Source organism: Delphinapterus leucas, chromosome 12 (assembly GCF_059928025.1).
Source record: "Delphinapterus leucas isolate spDelLeu-1000000601 "Yukka" chromosome 12, BTC_Dleu_Yukka2, whole genome shotgun sequence".
Classification (NCBI taxonomy): domain Eukaryota; kingdom Metazoa; phylum Chordata; class Mammalia; order Artiodactyla; family Monodontidae; genus Delphinapterus; species Delphinapterus leucas.
This window is the reverse complement of record NC_143140.1, coordinates 15,545,031-15,569,515: the sequence shown is the minus strand read 5'-3', so window position 1 is coordinate 15,569,515 and position 24,485 is coordinate 15,545,031. Positions and strand designations below refer to the sequence as shown.

The 24,485-nt window shown below is 35.9% G+C and overlaps 1 protein-coding gene across 3 annotated transcripts in view; it reads right to left on the bottom strand.

Moving 5' to 3' along the window:
- LOC111183251 (regulating synaptic membrane exocytosis protein 1) overlaps positions 1–24,485 on the bottom strand; it is a 189,844-nt gene that overhangs the window by 158,468 nt on the left and 6,891 nt on the right. For all 3 annotated transcript variants that reach the window (XM_022590440.2, XM_022590437.2, XM_022590445.3), the window contains exons 2-6: positions 10,176–10,243; positions 9,481–9,591; positions 7,670–7,769; positions 3,567–3,690; positions 221–267 (exon numbers count right to left, since the gene is read on the bottom strand). In XM_022590440.2, coding sequence (XP_022446148.1) covers positions 221–267; positions 3,567–3,690; positions 7,670–7,769; positions 9,481–9,591; positions 10,176–10,243 — 450 coding nt within the window. The remainder of the gene's footprint in view (positions 1–220; positions 268–3,566; positions 3,691–7,669; positions 7,770–9,480; positions 9,592–10,175; positions 10,244–24,485) is intronic.

Below are 24,485 nucleotides of genomic sequence, written 5' to 3'. Positions count from 1 at the left end.
GTGCATCCTGACGGCTATGATGCAAGAAGGTTATTGCCAATAAAGACTTTTGATCTTCTGATAGACACACACACCCACACCCCCACACACACACCCACACACACAAAGAGCAGAAAGAGAAAAATCTTAAAGCAGAACTCCTTTGGGTTTCCCATGACTGCCATGATTGCCAACTCATTTACATCAAATAACTAAAGGAGACAGTAAATCTTATACTCACTGGACTCCAGTGGAGGATGGGAGCTCTCAGGAATCCGTGGAATGTCACTAAAAGAAACAGGGTATGGTGAAAATCCCATTAGCTTAAGCCACCCTGTCTGAGGCAATCACAGCCACACTTTATCTCAGTGGTGTGGAAAACCCTTTTGGGTCTTTACAGGTGTGGAAATGGACGGGAGTTACCATAAAGGCAATTTCTAATGTGCATGAATGTCAAACACCACACACACAAAAAAAACTGCAGGAAAAATAAGTTTTTATACATTTACTAGCAAAACACTTTAACATGACAACAATCAGAATAATATTGTGGCTAAAATCACCACAATATTTTTACTACCAAAACAGCAGGTTTTGGAAATAAAAAATGTCAAAGGCAATATTTTATTTCAATTCTAGAAAATCAAAATGACACATATTTTACAAATCAGTAATATGCTTTACAAACACATCTGAAAGAGTTTACTGAATGAAAGGGAGGGAAACATCTCTTGATAATAAAATAATATGGTGAATATCATGGGCAAAGTTAAAAAATGAAAAGGATGGATTGCTTTGGAAATTAAAAATGGCTCAAGCTTGCAACAGAAAAGCCAAAATATTTTATATATGTGAATATATAATTAATATACACATATATAACCCTATACAGAGATTCATATTTCTATGCTGAAGTTAGCTAAATATGTGGCCATTTACTAGATGATTAGAAAGTGACTGGTGAGAACAGCCACTCCTGGCACACTCACAGATTGTTCTGAATAAATATTTAACATGACCTCAGCTTCACCCATTATCCACTGTGGGCTTAGAACCCTAGACCAGCTTAGTTTGGAAATTATACTGTATTAAACTATTTAACCTCTGTTTTCCAAGATATTTTAGTATCAATGTAAGGAGATTAACGATATGCAAATATCAACAGACAAAGTAAAGCAGACTGGAGTTAGCTAGTCCCAATAAAATTATCAGAATATTATTTAAGAATTTCTAACCACTTACCTTGTGAACTAACTTCACTTTGCACTTTTGGGGAGAATTGAAACAAAACTCATTTTCTGTTTGATGATTTTCCTGACTCTTCATTTTCACTTTTTTGTGCAAAGTAATTCTCCTAACCACCTACAATTTATACTTCTTACAAATGACAATTCATCCTGTGTTGTGTATTTTATAAATACGTTTTATTATATATTTATGTACAACTAATAATTCATATGAAATATATACTTTATGTAATAATTAGACTAATTTTCAATACCTAAGACACAAGAAACCAACTCTTTATTTTCTGCTACCTTCTCCTGAACTCATCGAGGCAAATAAAAGTCAATTCTTAAAAATCTAGAGACGATATTTGTTTAGATAGTACAACTTCTTTGAAAATCAGCCTCAAAGTCAGTTATGAAAATTAAATTTGGAGCTCCAAAACCAGACACAAGCTTTGAATTTTATGTGTCTGTGAAAGAAGAATTGTGGAGAAGTTGTAAAACAATTTTTTAAGTGATTTTGAATTAAAATATATTTAATGTTAATTGCTTCAGTAATATTTTAATGCATAAATGTCCACGTGACATTTACACAAACCTTCTTACATTGTTCTGCTCACAAACAAGGTGGTAAAATAGTTTTAATAGCACTTATAAGCATAAAGGTAGGTTGGCAAAAGTGGGCAGTACCTCAGGACGGCTGATGTCTGTTGGACCATGCTGGTCAATGAGCATGTAAATTACATTTGGAATGCTTCTTGGAATCTCTATCCCACAAAACTATGACTAAATATATCTGCTTTCTGCTTTAAATTAATCACACAACTACATTAAACAATTATTAAATATAGCTAGAATTATTCTTCCACGATTCTAATCATTTCCCTATTAACTGGAAAGTTGATGCCAGATTTGATTTTTATTTAAATATAAGCTTCCTATTCCCATATTCCTCTGAATTCCACAATCCAAGACAGTTTAGGTGTGGCTATGCAAATAACACTTTTAAAATTAATTTTGCACAACAGTAAATATAATGAAAACGTTATTCCAGTCCACTTTAATTGTCTGTTAGTTCTTTTATTTTTAAGTCATCATGAATCAATGGCGTTTTAGCTGATTACTTTTAAAACCACTATATATTTGAAAGTATTTGGCAATGTGCACAATGCTTGATTTTAAATTTTGTTTTTTATACTTTTGATTCATTTTCCAATTTACTTACCTCTTTTCCAGCCTCATATTTACCTCAGCACTAAAACACGTCATGTAAAACTAGCATAAATTATATAGTGTCACTATTTTTAATAAATCTGCATGGAAATGTACAATACTTCTGCAAATGCCTTCAATATTTACTCTTAATAATCACCACTTAAAATTGGTTATAAGTTTGCCTTTATTTTAGAGTTTTGTATATATATCTTTCTTTGGAATATATGATCATACAGTTTCAGTTCTTTGAGAATTAGGATAATTATATTTTCTGGTATGTTTTGCATTGACATATATCCATGAGAACAACAAAAATTTAAGGTTACTAACTCTTCCAGCATAAAAAGTCTTGAATTAATGGCTCTGTAATATTTTAGAGAATACAAAAAAGGGAATAATTTCCAAAAATATACTCAAACATTAAGCCAACTATAATGAGACAGTTCAAAATGCCTTCCAAAAAATTACAGACAGGCAAAATGAATGTTCTGGACTCTGTGGATTTGTTATGAGAATCTACCAATATGGGAACTCTATACACAGATAGAGAAAATATCCCATTGGCTGTAGATAATTAAATTATGCTGAATACTGGAGTTTCAAAAATATCATACCAATTATTATGGCCAATTAAAATGTTTAAATATTTCAAACTTGCTTGATTTTAAATAAAATCTGGAACTACCCATGGGTAAAGATATAGAAAAAATATTCCATTCTTAGTAGAATAATAAAAAGTTCATGTAGACGTATGAAATGATTACTATTTTAAATATCACAGGAAGATGAGTTTGTTAGTGACTCCCTTTAAGGAAATACTATAATAATTTAGAATTAATAAAAATAAATAGTTCTACCATTAAAATAAAATATTTTTACTTTATAGTCCACTTCTGAAAAATACATATCAATACTTTTTGATACTAAAATTGTTAAATTCTGGAGCTTCTAAAATGTAGTGAAGAAAATTCAGTATTCAAGTTTAAAAATTAAGAGATTTAAAAATTCTAAAATGTATGCCCATATTTGAAGAAAAAAACTATCCATGTTAACATGTACTGTATGAATGTATAAACTTCTTTTAAAAACCCTGCTAATACATGTAATTTACTAAACTTAAGAAGTAAGTTTTTTTAGCCTTACCCAATAGGCCTTGAAACAATAATTTCAACTTGAGGTTCTGATTTTGATTCTAAAATAATGTTGTAAACTTCTTCATTTGTAGCTCCCGGCAGGGGTTTACCATTCCATTCTAGAACTTCATCCCCTTGAATTTAAAAAAAAGGGTATTTTTTTACCTTATATATTGTTTATTTTTATCTTTTCTTGTTTTTTTTTAACAAAGAAATGCAAAACATATACAAATAATTTAATTGTCTAGGCTCTGCTCTTGAAAGCAAATTGATTGCCATATAATGGCAGCTAAATGGTTCTTCTAGACACTTTTTTTCTTCTTCTTCTTCTTTTTTTTTTTTTTTTCTTTTTCTTTCCCCAATAGAATATTACTGGTCACTGGAAACAGCACAATACAATCTACCTTTATCTTTTGAGAAATACCAGAAATCATATAAAAATCATCTCATGCTATGGGATGGAATTAGCACAGCTCACTTGGAAACATTAAAAAATAATAATTAGCAGCATGCCCTCCATATAATAAATGTAGGCGGCTCTATACATGAAAGATTATTAAACGCTGCATAAATCCTGCTTTACTTTTAGTAGAAACAGCAGTTAACATTTGTTAGCATGAATTTTCCAACTATAAGTCATGTTCCATTGCCTTCTCCAGATGCACAACAGAATAAAAATGCATGAAAGGATTTGAATTCATACCCAGAGGGTAGCGCAAGGAGCTATATGGCAAGTTACAAAGCAAGCAGATGTAAAACTGTTGCATGACAGTTAACCCACTTCCAGATGTTCATAACACACACGTTCTATACATAATACATATTGTGAGCATTAAAGTAAAATTAGAAAATACGTTTAAAGTAATAAAACTATAGTGCTTATTAGGTTGTTAGATAACTGAAGAGTCATCAAGGAGAGTGCTACGATGTGAAAATACACATGCAAACAACCTGTTATGTTAACTGGAGTTTTCACCAAAGACCATTTGGGAAAAATTATTTATTTTCATAAATATTTAGAGCAGTTTTAGGTCTCAAATGCCTCCGCCCAGTATCCTTCAAGTGACAACGGAGGCTCAACTGAAATATCCCAGCCTCAGTGATACTTTGGAGTGTCTTAGTTTTTTTTTTTTTTTATGTTTCTGCTTATTTTGTTGTTCTCAGTGCCTATAACACTTTAGTAGCAAAGGAAACATGTGGCGAACTAATGGATCAATATCATCATTGTACATTTTAAGGCTAACGATAAATATGGAATTGTTTAGTTTTTAGCTATGCCTTTAAAAAAAAGTAGAAAAGTTTTGTTTTGCTAGGATTATTTAAAGTAATCCCCCCCCCTCAAGTGTTTGCTTACTCAGAAGTAAAAGGGCAAATATTTGAAAAGCATATAATGCTGCTTTGGTATGAGACAAGAGTATGGTTAGTACTAGTAGTTAAATCACTTCTGATCGTTTGATCTAAGATGTTACCTAGCAGTTTTTCAAAAAGGCAACAAATACACTTCACTATATTAAAAAATAATAATACATATTTAAAATATATTTGGAGTCTTTTAACTTTATTGACCAAGAAAAGAAATAAAGGTTACAGCACGTGAATGTATACATGTATGTGTGTGTACGAAAAAATATTTTCTAAAACAATACTTACCCTGATATTTTCTATTCTATTATGTTCTTTTTGTTTTTCTAAATAATGGATGCAACCCATTACATCAACTTTGCTACCCAGTAATGTGCTGCAATCAACATTTTGCAAAAGCACTGCACTATAAAATTCTTCTATTTATAGCCAGCAACCTGGAAGCATACCTTTCAATATCAAATTAACTTAATGCATGTATTTAATTATTTACAAATCAAGAACTCCTAAACTAGACGGTGGTCTCCTTAACAACATTTATTTATATCTGAGTCCTCTTTTCAGGCAGGGATGTAGATTATAAGGATACAAAGATAAAAGAGACTTTCTCCTGTCCTTAAATTTGGTGGAGGAGAAATACAGACATGAATACCTTTAATCAAATGTTACAGGCAATGATAGGAATTCATCTGAGGAACAGAAGGAATGCCAGGGAGGAAGTTATTAGTTACTGCTCAGGGGAGATGTCGGGAAACCCTTGAGAACTAAAGCAACTTTACGTGGGCTTTGAAGGATGGTGAGGACTTCAGCAGGCAGATCACAAGAGCAGCAAAGCCAACCACGGGCACGAGAGGCACTGGCCAGGTCCTGGAGGTGGAAACAGCTGCCTGGGTGGACCACCATGGCTGGGGATGAGACGACTGGTAAGGAGGTGGCTGGAAGTTGGGGGTAAACTACAGAGCTTTGAGCTGAGCAGATGGTGCCTGAGAGACACTGAGGGGTCTTAATAAGGAGAGTGTCAGTGCCAAGTTGGTGGTTTGATCATTACGTCAAGCGGTGGGGCAGGGCGCAGACTTAGGGGAACAGCAGTAGAAAAAGCTACAGCAAGACTGCAAATGCTAAGGTCAATTCGCGGGCTGCAAAGGTCACGCTAATAAAAAACAAACAAACTGTACTTTTAAAGGTCAATGCTGTTTATATGCAAACAGAAGGAAAGTAGTTCCTAAATAATAACGTAAATCAAAGAGGATATATTATCTAATTTTCAAAAATATGTTTTTCAGTTACATCAATTGCTTCAAGTGAAAAGTACACTTATATGTTTTATAGTTATTTAAGTGGAGCTTCTGACATTTTAAAGTTTCTCAGACTCTAGGCACATAAGGGTGTTAAGTGAAAATCACTACGAGGGATATATAATATAGAAAAACCCCTTCACTGGCTTTCTTAAGAAATTGTCTATTAAAACACAAAGAAAAAAACCCAAAAGATATCATGTTTATAATCTGATCTGCAAGTTCAGATCTCTGTAGCTAAAGGTATTTTACACTTGAGTAGGCAACAAGGGACTCATACTTTTCAAGGCTTCTTTTCAAGTCATTAAACAAGCAAAGACTCAGGTTATTGACACAGTCACTCCTGATTGAGCTGTTTTCTTATGGAATCATAAATAGTCCCCGATAAGAAACAATAGTGTACAGTACACATCTTCAAAGCTGTGTGTATAGCAGATGGAGAAAAATCCCTCATTTGTTTTTTCTCCACGTACGATACCTGGAGAGCATGTCTCTATCGAAGAAAAAATCTAAATGATTTTGAACTGATATCCTGATAATCAACTACAACAAAAATGTCCTTAACAGTCATAGAATATTTTTATAAAGGTCTCAATAATTATAACCTTACGGTATAAAAACTGAAAACACAGTCTAGAAACGTTCTCTTTCCATGTGCTACGGGTTATTAATCCTCACTTTGACAGGTCAGCCTACTCTGTTTTCTCTGTAACTGTCTGGCAAATGGGTGAGCAGACACTCTCACCAAAAGATTTCTACTAAATTCTGAAGTACAGCAAACTGGAGACAATATGTTAATATGATTTTTACTAAAATGAAAAAAAACAGTTTATTGAAAATAAATTTGAAAGTATGTTGCTACTAAGTATGGTATGTTTCAATATATTAAATGATTTTATTATGTCATATTAAGGTTACAAAGTAACATAATGTAAATTTCCAAATACCAAGAAGCAGCACATCTGCGTGAATACAATCTAGGTCACATTTAAATTAACAAATAATATATTACATGATCTGTGTAAGAAATGTGATTATGATTGCATTTTATTAAAATCACTGGTACTGAATAAGTGTTTGGGGACCACTGTGAAGAACTTTAATAATTACTATGGCTTATAAAATAAAGGACTAAATAGTGAAGTTATATTTTGCACAGGCTAAACTGTTTTGGATTTTTGTAGCAACATTAGGAAGCCATCTACAAAAATTAGTAAGCCTTCAGCATTTTGTGTCTATGTATTTTTACGTAAATAATAAGATTCCTACTCACTTTCTCCAAACTGCCATTGAGGTATAGTTACCTATTTTTGCAGTTAGTTAAGTATCCGTATCAGGAAACAAATCTGTATGCATACATTAAAATTAGTTATTTACTTATGCATAACTTACCCAAAGTTGAAAACCACCATGCACAGAGCACACATTACTTAACTGTTTAAAAGTGAAACTTTACCTGCTCTCAAGTGTCCAACTACATCTGCGAGGCTACCCTTCTTTACTTTGGTGATGAAAGCACCGAGGCGTCCTACGTCAGTCATTTTCCCTCCAACAACCTGGGTAATTATAAATTTGTAAGTTCCCAAGACTCACACTGAGACATAAGTTTCTTTGTTTGAGGAATTAATCCTACAGCTTTTGTGAGGTGTTTAGGATGGGGTGCGGGAACACAAATGAAGTGCAATCCATTTGTGGTCAAAGGAGCCTGCACCAGGGACAACGCACTCCCAAAAGACGAGGTCTCCCCCTCTCACCATCAGACAGCAGGTGTTTGACACAGTTGACTAACTGGGATTTATTTTTTCTTTACCCTCTAAATTCACTTGAATTTCTACACTCAGATCATGTCCCATTGTGATGTGAGATGTTGATCTCTTTTGTACATTTTTAGTAGAATGTAGGTCTAAGACAAAGACTGGGGATTTAAACCGAGAACAGGTCTCTTTGGGGAAGCAGTTCACCATGGTCCAGAGTAATAGCCTAAGTTGATCTCAGCTCCTGACCACCCGAATGACCCCTTCATCTGAAATATCAATACATATAGGATCCAATCGAACTCTCCAAGTCTGAGTTATATCACTGAATAATTAACACGCTCACCTGGATTTTCCTCCATAACTAAAATTAAACACATCGGAAAGTTTCTAAGTTTAATTTCTCCCAATGCAGGGGCTCAATGTGTATAATTAAAAATGGGAGGGATAATGTCAAAAGTTGAGGTTGATCTGTATTCTTAGGGTCACGCCCAATAGTGGAAGTGATCAGAATTATTTCATAGCAGGAGAAACTAATGATAATAATTAATAAGGTGACATTAACTGAATAACAAATGTTTAGTTGGATTAATAGTTGATGGTTTTGAAGAGCTTAAACTATCACCCAACTATAATACAATCTCTTGGTAAATAATAATTTTAAAGCAACATTTTTTTTTTTTTTTTTGGTACGTGGGCCTCTCACTGTTGTGGATTCTCCCGTTGCGGAGCACAGGCTCCGGACGCGCAGGCTCAGCGGCCATGGCTCACGGGCCCAGCCGCTCCGCGGCATGTGGGATCCTGCCAGACCGGGGCATGAACCTGTGTCCCCTGCATTGGCAGGCGGACCCTCAACCACTGCGCCACCAGGGAAGCCCAAAGCAACATCTTTAAATGTTTCTTTAAGTTTACGGAAGCAAATGAAACCATGTGACAACACTCATACACGTGCACACACATAATAAAACAAAATGTATATATATGTTTTTTCTTACCGAAATTACATCTTTGTAATTTATTAGTTTTTTAAAGATTATATCTGTTAGAAGTCAGGTAATATTTGTAAAAGATACATTTTACTCTTTTGGTATTGCCATAAATTGTATTGCACTTAGGAAACAATCTCTTTAATAATGTTTGATGTTGTTTGTCAGGATATAATAAAATTATAATGTCCACGTTATTTAACTTTACTACTTTCCATTAAAACCATTTTAATGTAAAAATTGTCCTTGAACTTTATATTCAGAGAAAAATTATTTCACTTTCCTGTATTTTATTGCAGCTTCCTAAGACATCTGTATGCCATTTTAGCAAGTGATTTTAAACTATTACCCCAATAAAAGTACTGAATATACCATAAGACATCAATATATTAACAAGGTATATTCACTAGAAGAACTTTATTTTGAAGAGGAGGAGAAGATACTCAAGAATCATTGTCAGCAACTTTGCTGAATGTAATCCACACTGTAATTCAGCCTTTAAGAACATTATAAACCAGCATACTTACTTTCAGACCCAGTAATGCACCTGATTCTTTGGGCATGGTTGTTCTCTTGTTAAGAATAACGCGTCCAATTAATCGGTCCCCCTCTTTAGATGGCTGCCACGTTACAGGATGCTATTAAAACATGAACAAAGTTATAAAAGATAAACCAGCTGTTTTCTTTCCTACAGACACATAATTATTGGTTGTAGCATGGTGCGACTTCCTCATTTAAGGACACTCTGAGGGAACTCTTTATTCTGGTGGGCTCTATCCTTGACTTATAACAATTTTCTTTTAGTGCTATATTTTATTTGCAATAGGTACTTACTATACTAAATTGTTCTAAAAGTAGTCAGTAACTAAGTACATCTCTAAAATATGGTTCTGAAGTGAAAGGAATTGAAATTTTAAAATATATCTGCTTACCTAAATCAAATCGATTCTATATTTTGAGTTGTTAATGTTGACATCATTAACCAAATAATATCTCATCTACCTACAGCCGTTATTTAACACTTGCTGTTGGTTACTTTAAAATTGGTTATTATTCAGTGATACTGTTTTTTTCTTCAGAACTGTACTGTCAAATGAAATCAATACTTTCATAAAATGTAAAATGGAGCAGAATAAGATTACTATCTATCACGTATCAACAAAGGATAACGAACAGCACACATAGTCCCTGAACTCCCAAATCTCCCTCCCAGAATGCTTACTGAGCTAATAGGTGATGTTTCCCGGCTATGCCACGTGGCGGGATCCAGCCAGTAATAATCCAAGTCACCTGCACAGTAGGAAGAGAATGAAAAGCGTAATGGCTTTCACGTGGAGAAGGAATACTTTACACGCAACTTCTTCAATCTGTAAAGTAAAGGGTTATGAATATCGTAATCTCGAGTGTGTACATCTCAGGATGATACACACCTGCACTGCACAGGCTGTGACCTGGACGCCCGGAATGAATGTGTGCCACAGATGCACGTCATACAAGGGGAAGGTTATCTTTTACTCTCGGTCCAGAAACACATAAAAAGTACAGCCAGATCTAGGTTATTCCACCCCCATCCCCTCAGAGGACTACCCATGCCAAGGCACAGACGGTCATTAGGGATGTTGGCTAGAACTGTATTCACTGAACTAAGTATTAAAATTTAGTGCCTCCTCTTCAACTCTTGTGAACTTCATCATATCTTTCAAACTTATTCTCTGGTCTCTACAACTGGGCACACATTTTTTTAGGACATGGTGTTGAAAGTTAAATGTCCAGAATAACGTTCAGCAAAAGAGTACATACAAATGACAAAGTATTCACTTTCACTAAAGTCATAAAAAAGACTTTAAAAAATCCTAACTTTGTAAACATGAACTTATGAACCTTTAGTTTGATTTTTTTGGCTTCAAAATATAATGTGAAAGAAAGCGTTTGAGAAAAAAAAAGAGAGAAAAAAATTAATGGAAAGCAGCAGTGCTGTATTTGCATAGGCAGAAAGGCCAGAGTGGGTAACCATATGAGAATAAATGACCTTTTACATTTTAAATATCAGATTCAATCAATGAAAAATTTTCTTCCAAGAGAAGAATATTAGGAGAGTGAGTAAAGCATGCCTGCTAACAGTGAGATGTCTAGCTCACTGTTAGGAAAATATGTTTTGGATGCTGTCTGTGAAGGTTATAAATAAAGAATTTAATGTAGATGACAGGCATGGCAAATTCAGGCACCATAAAAGAAATATCATAGAAAATGAAAAAAACAAGTTTAAAATCTGCAGGCACAATTTCTTAGTAGAATGATATATATCCTACAATAAATAAATATATATCTATATATCCTACAATAAATACTAGAATGCTCTTCAAATATGGCATGTAGATAACAGCAGTATATTCTAAGAAACTATATTCTGTTAAAATTTACTCCACATGGAGTTCATATCCTTCTCATAATCATATACTTTAAAAGGTATACATGGCTTGGCGACTATAGATTTCTAATATTCTTCTGAACCACCTCAGTTAATGGGATATAAGGAAAGTTGTGAAAGGAAAGGTGTTTTTTCCTCCTTTATTTTTACTGTTTGTGAAACTTCATGTGCTTATTTTTAAAGTTGCTTTGCCTTTAGTATTATGGCACTATTCCTCTTGAAAGAAAAACTATTTAAAATAATAATAAAATTAAAATTACTACTCAGTAGTAACTACCAAGATTATTCAAAAGACTGTTGCAATTCATAAGGCTTTCTCCCTAAAATTTCACAAACCTAGTAATAAGGCTGATGACTCATTAAATGTCGATTCATTCTGAAATACTGTGACAAATTAATAGACCCACTGAGATATTTGTGAGGCTTGAAGAAGAAAAATTAGTCATTAAGGTGGAAGCTGCTTTGAGAAGTCTTTAAGGTTTAAAGAAATGACAAAAATCCTTCCTATTTTAAAGGCTTCAAGGAACCAGTTCATTGTGTCTTGAAGGAACTGACTTAGATCTTAGAAACTGGACTCCTTGGGGTCCTTATCTGGCTCATCTTCCAGCTCCTCGTAGGGGGTCCAACCTTGTTTCACTCACCTTTTCCTGAGAAAATCTAGATATTGGTATCTGATGAATGTCTGCTGGGCAAAAAGGGCTCCTTATATGCAAAGAGCTGAAAGGTGATGTTTCCAGTACAATTCGGTAATGATACCGAGCACAGTTGATTATGAAAAGACTGCTTTCAGGCAGTGGTTTTCTGTCATCTGTAAGCTGTGTAGGATAATGATCGTGAATGGAGAGTCTAATTTAACTGGCTTAAGATGGGAGATACATATGTATGTATACAGCTTGCCAGGCCATTCAGGTGTTCAGTCAGAACTAATTCTTACATTAGTGCTCATATGAAGGGAACCGATTTTGCAGCTCTAAAAATTCTGTTTTTCAGTTTTGGAAATCTACTAAAAATGACTAATAAATGTAAGTCTAAAAGAGACATTAAGTATTTCAGCATACACTAAGAGTTGCATATATTTTAGTACACAGTTACACTTCCCTCGCTTTCTGAACAGTTTTTGACAGCTTTCTTAGAACTAATTTCATCATCACCCATTAAAATATAACATTTTTGCTTAAAGATTTACAAAAAGTACATTCTAAAATCTAAATATGTAGTTTTAAACTATATGTGTTTCTTCTTTCCATGTATTATTAAATTGTAAAGATATTGACGTTTTAAGTACTCTAATTTGTCTTTATAAGACACATTTCTCTATTATTAATAGAAGTGACACTCAACAAAACTCCCCCCTAAAATATTCAGGCTCTAGTATTTCATTAATATAAATCATTTTCCTTGATTACTTTCCTAATAGGTGATTAAAGATACTGGTTGCCAGGTGGCATAGCTACAAAATGATAAATGCATGGTATTTGCTTATGGAATTGATGCAAAAGCATTTTGGTTCTAGTGCTCAATACAACTGTAAAGGAATAAATTTACTATTGTCATTAATTTAAATCCAGGATATAGATGCTTCTGTCAACTGAAATGGCAAGTTCATAAATATCCAAGTCCAATGAAGTGTTATAATTTGAGCATTAATTTTTTGTGAAAACATGAAAAACAGACTTTTATCCTATTCCTTGTGAAAAAGCAGGTTAATTACACTTCATAAGTAAGCAGACAGCTTTCATTGCACAAATAAAAGTCAGCTAAGGACACATGAGCTTTCTGTAAAGAGAACTACCTCTTCCTAAACCCAGGTCATTACGAAGAGTATGTTAACAATACATAAACATGCATCTCTATGAGTTAAATTTTTGTACCTTGTGATAGCTAATGTCAAAGCACAGTGGATTCCAATAAGACCAATCGAAGGCAACGAATAAAAATACCTTCTAAATAATACAGATGCATGGTTGAGTCTGTATGGGTATATTAAAACTGTCAGGAGAGAACCATAGCTAATTTCACACATTAAATACCTATTTCACAGTTTACATAGCAGCTACCGTTGACCAAGTGGAATGCCCATCTAACATGCGAGTAGTCAAGGAAAGGTTATCAACACCAAAGCCTTGAAGCATTAGAAAATCTGGACTTTTCCATCACCAGAAAACATACATAATGTATTTTTAACGTCATTATAATGATGATAAAAGATGGGACTCAAAGCAATTCCAAGATCAACTCACAGTAACTGAACAATCTATAATACATATCCATAATTTTGCTACTTCTCATCTCAAAAAATCAGTTGTTCTTCCTACATAGGACAGATTGTCACCATTCAAAACAATTATAAAAATCATGGACCAAAAATCAGAAGAACCGTCCTTCCCAGAGTTTTCGTACACCTCTTTAAATTTTTACTCTTTTATTTTTGTTTATAATCTACAGCAGGGTGTTTGTTGAGACTCAATAAAATTAGATGAATCCTAGGGTACTCTATTACAGCACAACACTAGACAAATTAAAATACTGGGCAAAAACACATTTATTGTATGTCTATACACAGTGCATATGCAAAAGCCAACTCAGTTCTAAGAACGAGGTTTTAATTTGAGACAAAGTTGGGTATTTTTAACACTGTGTCCCATGATTAGCACACGAGTTAACAAATATTGCTTTGGTTATAATATGATAAAAATATCCACTTTAATCCATTTTAATACTGTACAAGGACATTTTCATAAACAGGAAGTAAAATGTGAAGTCTAAGAACTGAGATAAAATCTTAACTTCTGATTCATATCACGAAAATGCCATTTTGAATAGTTTCCTCATATTTTAGAAGTTCATTTTAGAGAGTTCTATGCCTGCAAAGGGCAAGTATATTCACACCTACCCTGAAATTATATACAATAATGGAGCTAACTGTGAAATCAGTCAGCAATAATTTTCTATACAGCAGAGCCCCAGAAAGCCTGAATTTACCAAGTTTTATTTAACAGTCAGGGATAAAAAACAAATATTATTTAATAGGACTTAGTATCCAGGCACTAAAATAAAATGGGAACATGTATGTGTTGAATTTAATCATTAACCACATAATGTGTGAAGTAATAAATACTATGGGTACGGATGCAAAATCAGTAACTTGTCCTTCACAATCGAATTCCTGTCAGTCTAAGTTCCTAGTATAGAACAGCTTTGGTCCTCAAATATTTTTTGGTGATTTCATTCAGAATCCAATGTCCACCCCACAATTTGATGGCAAATGCTGTGTAATTAAGTCGCAGATTTGTGTCCCCTGAATGCAAGGCCTGAGGCAGGGCTGGTGGCATCTCCAAACTAGTGGTCTTCAAGCAAAAACCTTTTCAATAATTCTAAGGAACTGAAATAATTCTAAGGAACACCAGTTTCTGGTGCGGGCCCAGGTCACACACACCAACTGTCATTCCTTGGAAGAATTACATTGTCTCCAGCTTTTAGGGATTAGTTAAAAGTAGCTGTTCTCCAAATGCACCTTACAAGTTTCACTTTCAAAATCCTCATTTGTTCACAATGTGCTCTGTTTCTATCATAGAACCAATGATACCACCGTCTCTCTCTCTTTGGTTTATTAATTTGACAGTTCAAGTAAATGCATCAACTCTTAGTTATTAAGTTAATGAGGTGTCAAAGATGTTTGCATTCAGAAATTATTTATATTGAATAGAACCTCCAGAGTTGAATTATCTCTAGAGAAAGATTAAATATTTGCTTGAGGACCTGTGATGCTGTCTCTGTGATTTATAATCTTAGGGCACAGGCAAGAAGGCTGGTAGATGATCTGGGAAAGGAGAATTTTGTAAGCATATTTGGTAGAGGTGGTTATATGTATTGTTTGGCGAATTTGAGAGCTAATTTTGGGAATGTCAACCCGACCACCACACAATTCTACAAAGCAGTTTTGTGCAACTCAGAATCAACACTTCTGGCTGAATTCTGAGCTCCATCGTATCAATTAATCCCTCAACTTTGGAGATAATAACTTCTATAGCATCCCAGTGTTCTTTCGAGGGTAGGATGAGATAATGCACGTGAAGTGCTATATAAACTGTAAAGCACCCCAGAAATGCCAGCGTCCATTGGAGTGTAAAAATATACACTGAAAAGTATTTCCAATGATAACACTGACAAGTGTTTCTGTCGATTCTAACATCATGTAATAATATTTTTTCTGCCCCACAGTTTACTTTTTTGAAACCTTGACTAGTCAGAGAACCTCCCTATATTTTAATTTCTCTATTAACAGTATCATCTAACCTAATATTTAAAATTATGTTGTTTCTATAAAACATATAAAACCCAGCTGTGGTGTAAAAAGAGCACTGCACTGGAAGCTAGAGACTTGTGAGTCTCACCCTAACCCTGCCATATCAGGGGCTTTATCGTGATACCATCTCTTCATTTCTATAATCCTCGTCCTCTCCTATGAAATGGGGATGATGCCACTTCCGCACAAAAGTTCCATGAGGCTTAAATGAGATATGCCAGTTTTGTAAACTGTAAAGGACTTTAGAAATAGATTGTATTGTCTAGTTACATAATCGAGATTAGGAATAAGAAATCACACTGTTAGAGATCAGACTGATAGATAGCAATCATAGCTAAAATACGAGTGGTATCAGTAATCTTTCCACTGGATGACTCGAAATGGGTTTAGAAGACTGTTAAAGTCACTCTGTTTATAAAAATTAATAATTGGCCTGGTATACAACAGATGCTCAAGGGCTCAGAAGAAAGGAATATTTCTTTAACCCTGATTGTTACAGGGTGAGAAAAGGAGCCATCACACACAGACAGAGTGGCGGGAATCTTCCTGTTAATTTCCACAAAGCCAGTGGGAACCCGGGGGATTGAGAAAATGGTTACCTTTTTAGTGAGGTTGTCTATACATTGAGATGTATACAGATTACCCTAACCCCAAATATTTGAAGTAATTAATTTGACCAGGTTGCGCAATGTACCCTTCATCTGAAAATAAGCATTTTGTCATTTCTTCTTTATATGATCATATTTTCATGTGAGAAAATAAAACGTTTTTGGTGTATAAGCAACATATTTGTGACTGAAATCCTCCATATCACGAAACAAGTAGGCTATTTTATCTCTTCATATTTTTTCTCTGATGACTCAAAGATATCCCTGAAAATGTTTTTTTGAAACCAGCCTGTATTATCTTAAAATTATTTTGTACAGACGTTAGTTATGGAATATATTTTAATATTTATATTAAATAGGTTTAATATAGGTTAAACTTATAGGTTATAAGATTCCTAACCTTCTAATATTCCCTTTTTTTAGCTTATATTCCTAACAAAATCATCTACATCATAACAAGATTGATGGTTTTAAGAAAAAAACCTGTCAATTTAAATCTGTAACAGGGTCACTCTGGATGCTGGGGCTTTGCGAAAGCACAGAAAATTTTGTGGATTTACTTTAAATGGCCTAAAAGACATGGAGAAATAAAAAGCTATTTCAGAGAGTAAACAGATTTTCCTAGTTTTAAAGGTCACAGAAATTTATATTTTTGAGACTATGTGAAGTTTCAGGGTTCAGAAATACTCCCACATTGGGCTTCCCTGGTGGCGCAGTGGTTGAGAGTCCACCTGCCGATGCAGGGGACACGGGTTCGTGCCCTGGTCCGGGAAGATCCCACATGCCGCGGAGCGGCTGGGCCCGTGAGCCATGGCCGCTGAGCCTGCGCGTCCAGAGCCTGTGCTCCGCAACGGGAGAGGTCACAACAGTGAGAGGCCCACGTACCGCAAAAAAAAAAAAAAGAAAGAAATACTCCCACAGCAGTGATGTCTGTGTCCTTTACCTCCACATCTCCACATAGACCTGATACCACAGGCTTCCAAAGAAGTCAGTAAATTCAAATTTCTGAAAGTTCTGCGCAACAACAACAGAAAACACACACACACACACACACACACACACCCCTTTGTGCCCTAGAATAATAAAATAAGGATGCTTATGGCCCTCAGGAAATCTAGAGCAGACTGTATTTATTATCCATATTACATAACAATACAAATGTACCTAAAGAAAGGTCTGAGGTCACTGATGACAGTGCAAAAGGATGTGCATGGAGAACAGTTCAGAGAAAAATAAATTTCATGCGTAAACATGGTTTGAGGCCCCACGACTGAGCCATTTCTTCCCCAGAATCTACATATAGAAAGCGTAGCGAAGCACCCTTGGGAGCAGATCCCCAAATTCACAGTCTTAGGGACGCTGCTTCCCTTTTCCCATGGCAGGGGGAGGTTGCTGCCTATAGGAGGGAGGTGTCCCTGCCACCTTCCAACTGACCAGGCTTCCTCTGTGACACTGAGTAATCCATTCACGGGCAGACCAGCTGTCACGTGCAAAGTCTCGGAACAACCAGCCAAGAAATCCTGTGGAAAAAACCGGGGTTTATTTGTTTTCATTGTCTGGGGACTGGGTGTTACCCGAAGGTTTCAGAAGCTGTAGCACTGGGTGAGGTCACAGCATAGACGTTACAAGAAAGAACCCTGGATGCAAATATCTCTGATCAAGGAAAATGCGAGTCTTTATCCAGACCTCATGCCCAGGCAACCCTAGCCAAACAGTAACCACTGCAATAATCCTGACGGTCCAATCAACTTCCGCCTGCCTTTACATCCCAGAGACAGAAAATTAGGGAGATCAATACACTATCCTGGTTTTAATGAGATAAATAACAAGAATAATACTCAAATGATGACAAAGATGAATTTTGAGGGTGTACAGAACAAAACGGAAGTTCTTTTGATACTGCTTACCATTTAAAAATATATTGTGAAGCTATATGCAAAGCAGAAATAGAGACACAGATGTAGAGAACAAACTTATGGATACCAAGGCGGGAAGGAGGGGTGGGATGAACTAGCAGATGGGGACATACACACTACTATGTATAAAATAGATAACTAATGAGAACATACTGTACAGCACAGGGAACTAACTCTACTCAGTGATCTGTGGTGACCTAAATGGGAAGGAAATCTAAAAAAGAGGGGATATATATGTGTACGTATAACTGATTCACTTTGCTGTACAGCAGAAACTAACACAACACTGTAAAGCAACTATACTCCAATAAAATTTTTGAAAAATAATAAAAAAAAATATATTGTGAAGCTATAAAACAGTAGAAAATAAATTCACCCTAGCAAACATTTTGGTAACAGAAAGAGATGTTTTGAAACCAGAGCCTCCTCCCGCCAAGTAAGTTACCATAAATATTGGGGTTTTTTCTCCTTTCTTGTTTTCTTTTCTTTTGTTGTTTGTTTGTCTTTGTTTTTATTTTGGCTATGCAAGCAAATAATTTCTAGATCTACTACAGGACTTTTTTTTTAAGTTGGAAGTTCCTTGACTGGTGGTGGGAAATCACTCGGCATAGCAATTTGGAGAACATTTTATGCCTCCGTGTTACTCTAGAGAAAACTGGTAAGTACACCTTCAAAATTATAGCCACGGGAAAACAGGAAGCAAAACACTGCAAGGTCACTGGGCTAGATCTCTGCCACAGCACCAAAGCGGTCAAGCTGTCCAATGTCACCACCTTTCAGCTGGGCCCCCACTCCAGGTGACGGGAGCGAGCGATACAGGTAACAAAGCACAAAGCACACGGAGTGAAGAGGCATCCTCGCAAACACGTGTGCACAGGATACGCACTGCTAATTACCGAGACATCTCACCTCAGAGGAGCTGAAACCACTGACACGGGAAAGGGATTCTCTCCCAGAGGCCCCGAATATTTAAGGTTGGGATGAATGAGTCCAGAATTACATTTCCAATATAGTAATTTCAAAATATATTCCTCTTAGATTAAACCTGCATACCAAAGCCTGTTACTTTAAAACATCAGGATGCCTCACCGGCCTTCAAAGTATTCAAGGTGGTTTCTTGACTGCTCACAGGTCAGGTGCCGTCCTGAGAAGGACCAGGTTCCACTCAGGACGCCCAGGACGCTGGCTGTTTAAACAAAGAACTCCACAGTCACCCAGCTGCACTGACGTACCCAAGCCCAGATCAGGGAGGACATGTGCTGGAACACCCTGTCCCTGGATATTTCTGAAATGTTTAGCTCAACACAATAATGTGCACAGAGGTCTTGGTGAGGGAGATGCAGTGAATCCATTGAGCTGTTCTAAAATCTAGCTGTGCATTAACCCGGACCACCAGCCACGCGCCCGGGCTGCGCTGTATCCCAGCCCTGCCCCACTGTTCTTTTACCATGTTGTCCTTCAACATGTTATGTATTATACAGATCATCACGCAGACAACGCTGCTGCTACTGAGCACCTTCTCCATGAAACCACACGCAAGAAGCGTCTTTCTGGCGTCCGCATCAGGACGCATCAGTGAGCACTCCTACAACTGGTTAACTTTCGTGTTATGGATGCTATACATTTTTAACTAATGACATTTTTCTCAAAGCACATGTATTAGGATGTTCATGGTTAAACCTACAGCTGAAATGTCTATCTTCAGTCTCTGTCACGGATCTTTTCTACACGTTTTTTCACTGATTCCATATGGCTGTATTTTTACATTTGGTAGAAACGTTAAGTCACTTTTGGTACAAAGGTAGACCTTAAAGTGGGAATTAAAATAAAACTGAATGAATATGCACAAAACATTATTTAATATATTTATTGTAAAGCCTGCTTTCATTAAAGTATAGATTTTTCCATCCATCAATCTCAAAATATCTTTCCTGCCATGAGAAATAACTAAAATGCAATTGATGTACAGATGTTAGCTTGTCTTGAGCTTAAACCACAGCATTCAGTAAATAGCAAATCATTGTACCTTACTTGGGAATCTTGCCAAAGAATGGAAAGCAAGTGAAAAAGGCTTCTCTTCTGGCAAAAACCAGTATCACAAATCTGAGCTCCCAGACTTAATTCATTCAAAAACCCAGTAGGCCTTCACTCATAATTTTAGTCACAATCATAAGACAGTTTCTCTGGCATTCGATCCCACAGGACCACCGAAGATGCACATTGTAAAAGAGCAAGTAAGGGTTGCTACAGACAAGCATATTGGCATCAATAAGAATTCACAGGGAAAGGGACAGAGAAATTTAAAAGTACAAAAACAAACTAAACAAATTGGTTAAGGCTCTACATGCCCTCAACATTTTGATACTGTGAGGAGCTCTGAGAACACAACTGTCTTACCAGGCAACATAATAAACTGATGTTAAAACAATATCCAAAACTGGACAGCTACATGTAAAAGAATGAGAACAGAACACTCACTAACACCATACACAAAAATAAAGTCAAAATGGTTTAGAGACCTGAATGTAAGGCCAGGCACTATAAAACTCTTAGAGGAAAACATAGGCAGAACACTCTATGACATAAATCACAGCAAGATCCTTTCTGACCCACCTCCTAGAGAAATGGAAATTAAAAACAAAAATAAACAAATGGGACCTAATGAAACTTAAAAGCTTTTGCACAGCAAAGGAAACCATAAACAAGGTGAAAAGACAACCCTCAGAATGGGAGAAAATATTTGCAAATGAAGCAACTGACAAAGGATTAATCTCCAAAATTTACAAGCAGCTCATGCAGCTCAATATCATAAAAACAAACAACCCAATCCAAAAATGGGCAGAAGACCTAAATAGACATTTCTCCAAAGAAGATATACAGATTGCCAACAAACACGTGAAAGGAGGCTCAACATCATTAATCATTAGAGAAATGCAAATCAAAACTACAATGAGATATCATCTCACACCAGTCAGAATGGCCATGATCAAAAAGTCTACAAATAGTAAATGCTGGAGAGGGTGTGGAGAAAAGGGAACCCTCTTGCAGTGTTGATGGGAATGTAAATTGGTACAGCCACTATGGAGAACAGTATGGAGGTTCCTTAAAAAACTAAAAATAGAACTACCATACAGCCTAGCAATCCCAGTACTGGGCATATACCCTGAGAAAACTGTAACTCAAAAAGAGTCATGTACCACAATGTTCATTGCAACTCTATGTACAATAGCCAGGACGTGGAAGCAACCTAAGTGTCCCTCAACAGATGAATGGATAAAGAAGGTGTGGCACATATATACAATGGAATATTACTCGGCCATAAAAAGGAACGAAATTGAGTTATTTGTAGTGAGGCGGATGGACCTAGAGTCTGTCATACAGAGTGAAGTAAGTCAGAAAGAGAAAAACAAATACCGTATGCTAACACATATATATATGGAATCTAAAAAGCAACAACAACAAAATGGTCATGAAGAACCTAGGGGCAAGACAGGAATTAAGACACAGACCTACTAGAGAATGGACTTGAGGATACGGGGAGGGGGAAGGGTAAGCTGGGACAAAGTGAGAGAGTGGCATGGACATATATACACTACCAAACGTAAAATAGATAGCTAGTGGGAAGCAGCCGCATGCATAGCACAGGGAGATCAGCTCGGTGCTTTGTGACCCCCTAGAGGGGTGGGATGGGGAGGGTGGGAGGGAGGGAGACAGAAGAGGGAAGAGATATGGGGATATATGTATATGTATAACTGATTCACTTTGTTAAAGCAGAAACTAACACACCATTGTAAAGCAATTATACTCCAATAAAGATGTTAAAAACAAAAAGCAAACAAACAGACAAAAAAAACAATATCCATTAGGCGACAACTAAACAAATGACTTTATGGCATATAAACTTTTGTAAAAACAAGATGAAACACTCTTTTCTGCCTTCCTGCTTTAAAACAACAACAAAAAAGACAGTAAGCTGCAATTCTGATGAGAAATATTTTAATTAAGAAAATATAAATGCATAGCATCAATAACAAGGTGGCTGGCAAATATTCAGCATATTTGAAAACTCAGCCATCCAGGGATTTGAGGTTGAGTTCCCACAGTTCCAAAATTAAGTCATTACTCATCAATACTAGGAAAAACAGAAACATGTAGTAACTGTTTATCAAAAACTGTTTTAGACTTATCGGGTATTAAAGTAAGGATTCATGCACTATAAATATTATTTATTTTCGCTCTTTGAATGTTATATTTTGACATTTTGTGAATGCAGTACAGAAAAAGGAAAATATAGGGTTAATTGCTCTTTGTATAATGTCCTATATACAGAGTGGCTAAATTGTCTTCCAAAGATTCTTACCAAAATAGATGTCTCTCAAGTAAGAGCAAAGCAAAGCAAACAAAACTATCTTTTCTAGGGGACTGAGTATGTGACAGAATTAAATTATGAAGTTAACAGATATTTGGTGAAAACATTGAAACTGAGTAGTGTTAGCACTGATGTGTAAAATTTTCAGTGACACTGAATCTGAAAATTGAAATTACCTTTATCTCTTTCATGAAATGGTTAAATTGAATGTTATTTCAATAATGCTAAAAGCAGTAATTTTTCACATGTGTTTTCTAATGCAAATTTTATAAATCCATAAAAAAATCTTAAATAATTTCTCCCAATAAATATGAGCACATTCAAGATTGATCAAATAACTTCAATGATCTGAACAGCATACGGTCATGATACTGCACCTATTTCCATATAAAGAAACCTATATTGTAGCTAAAATGCCTTCCTGATCACAGCAAGAAGGGGCTGGAGAAATGAATAGAATCTACCTGAAGTACCAAGATACTAGAGTGAGTATAATCGTTCCAATGTTAAGAAAACAATCAGAGTTTACCTTAAACTTTCCCCAAATACACAGAGGCTTATTCAATACATACTTTAAATCAAATTAAAGGCTCATCTCCATTTTAAAATGAGTCAATTAGTAGCATCTCCCAAACTCAACCTCATTTTCTTTCTACCTGGCAAGAGGGTAAGTAGCATTTAGTTTTAGGTAAAAATGGCTTATTATTCATATTCGAAATGTAGTTTTAGAGAACTTGGATTAAGGTAATTGTTGCAACTGTATTTTAATGGCTAAATACTTATTTTTCAAAGGAGAAACTCTCTATTACTCTTGCTTGGCAAGAGTAATGTGGGAAGGGGCCGAAACACTGAAAGACAACATCTTGCTAGCCTTCACAATTTTACTTTTTACTAAGAATTTCGACAGTTCTGTTTTTGTTTTCCAAAGTGATGTACAAACAATTTTAATGACAAAAAATTACACACACACACACACACACACACACACACACATCTTTGGGCCTGCTACCGTCTCTGTTCAGTGTAATTATCGTTGCATCACATTTGAGATCAAATATCCAGATGTGTTTTTAAGTCACAGACACAAACAACGTACCACCGTCATCGACCTTTGTAAAAGCAGCCAGGGCTGGTGGAGACTAAACACAGTGTGTTCAGAGATTCTGTACAGCAAACTCAATAGGCACGACTTCAAGCGAAAACTCCAAAGAGGGATTCTTCTCCTCAGAACAAAACCTGGGTTTCTCACCAGTCCTCTAAGGGCCTTCAGATTAAACCAATATTTTGGAGACTTTTAATTTGTGCTCAATTGTTGTATCACTTTCATGCCTTCACTGAATAGCTGACTACAGTAAAATCTCATAGACTAAAGCAAACCTTACACAGAGATTTCTATAACTATGCGTCTGAGCTAGAATAAGACTAGCCTCTGAAATCAGAGCATCACAGTGTATTGGTCAAAGAGACTTAACTTGTCAGGAAAAAACTAGTCTCTGTCAAGCCGTATGGAACAGAAAAAAGCCCTGGCCGGCCCTCCAGGTGCAGTGAAATAATGCTGGCATGCTCTGTTATATTTGAATTTTCAGTCATTCCTAATCCATTTACCTATATCTATATATCTAATCATTTATTTATCTTGTAGAGAGTTAAGCTTGGAAAGGATTTTCTTTCTCTACTATGACCTGCAATAACAGAGCTCACGAAAATATCAAACGGTAATTAAGTTTTTTTAAGCAACAGCAGTCTGAAGCAGGTCTTCCCAGGCAGGGCCTGGGCCCTGGGGCCCACCTCCAGCGGGCCAGGGTCTTTGCTCACCCCAGCTAGCACCCACTGGCAGGGGCCCTGCCCCTCTCCCCCATTCCCGCACAGTGGCTGGAGGACCTCGGGTTTATCCACAAACTGTGG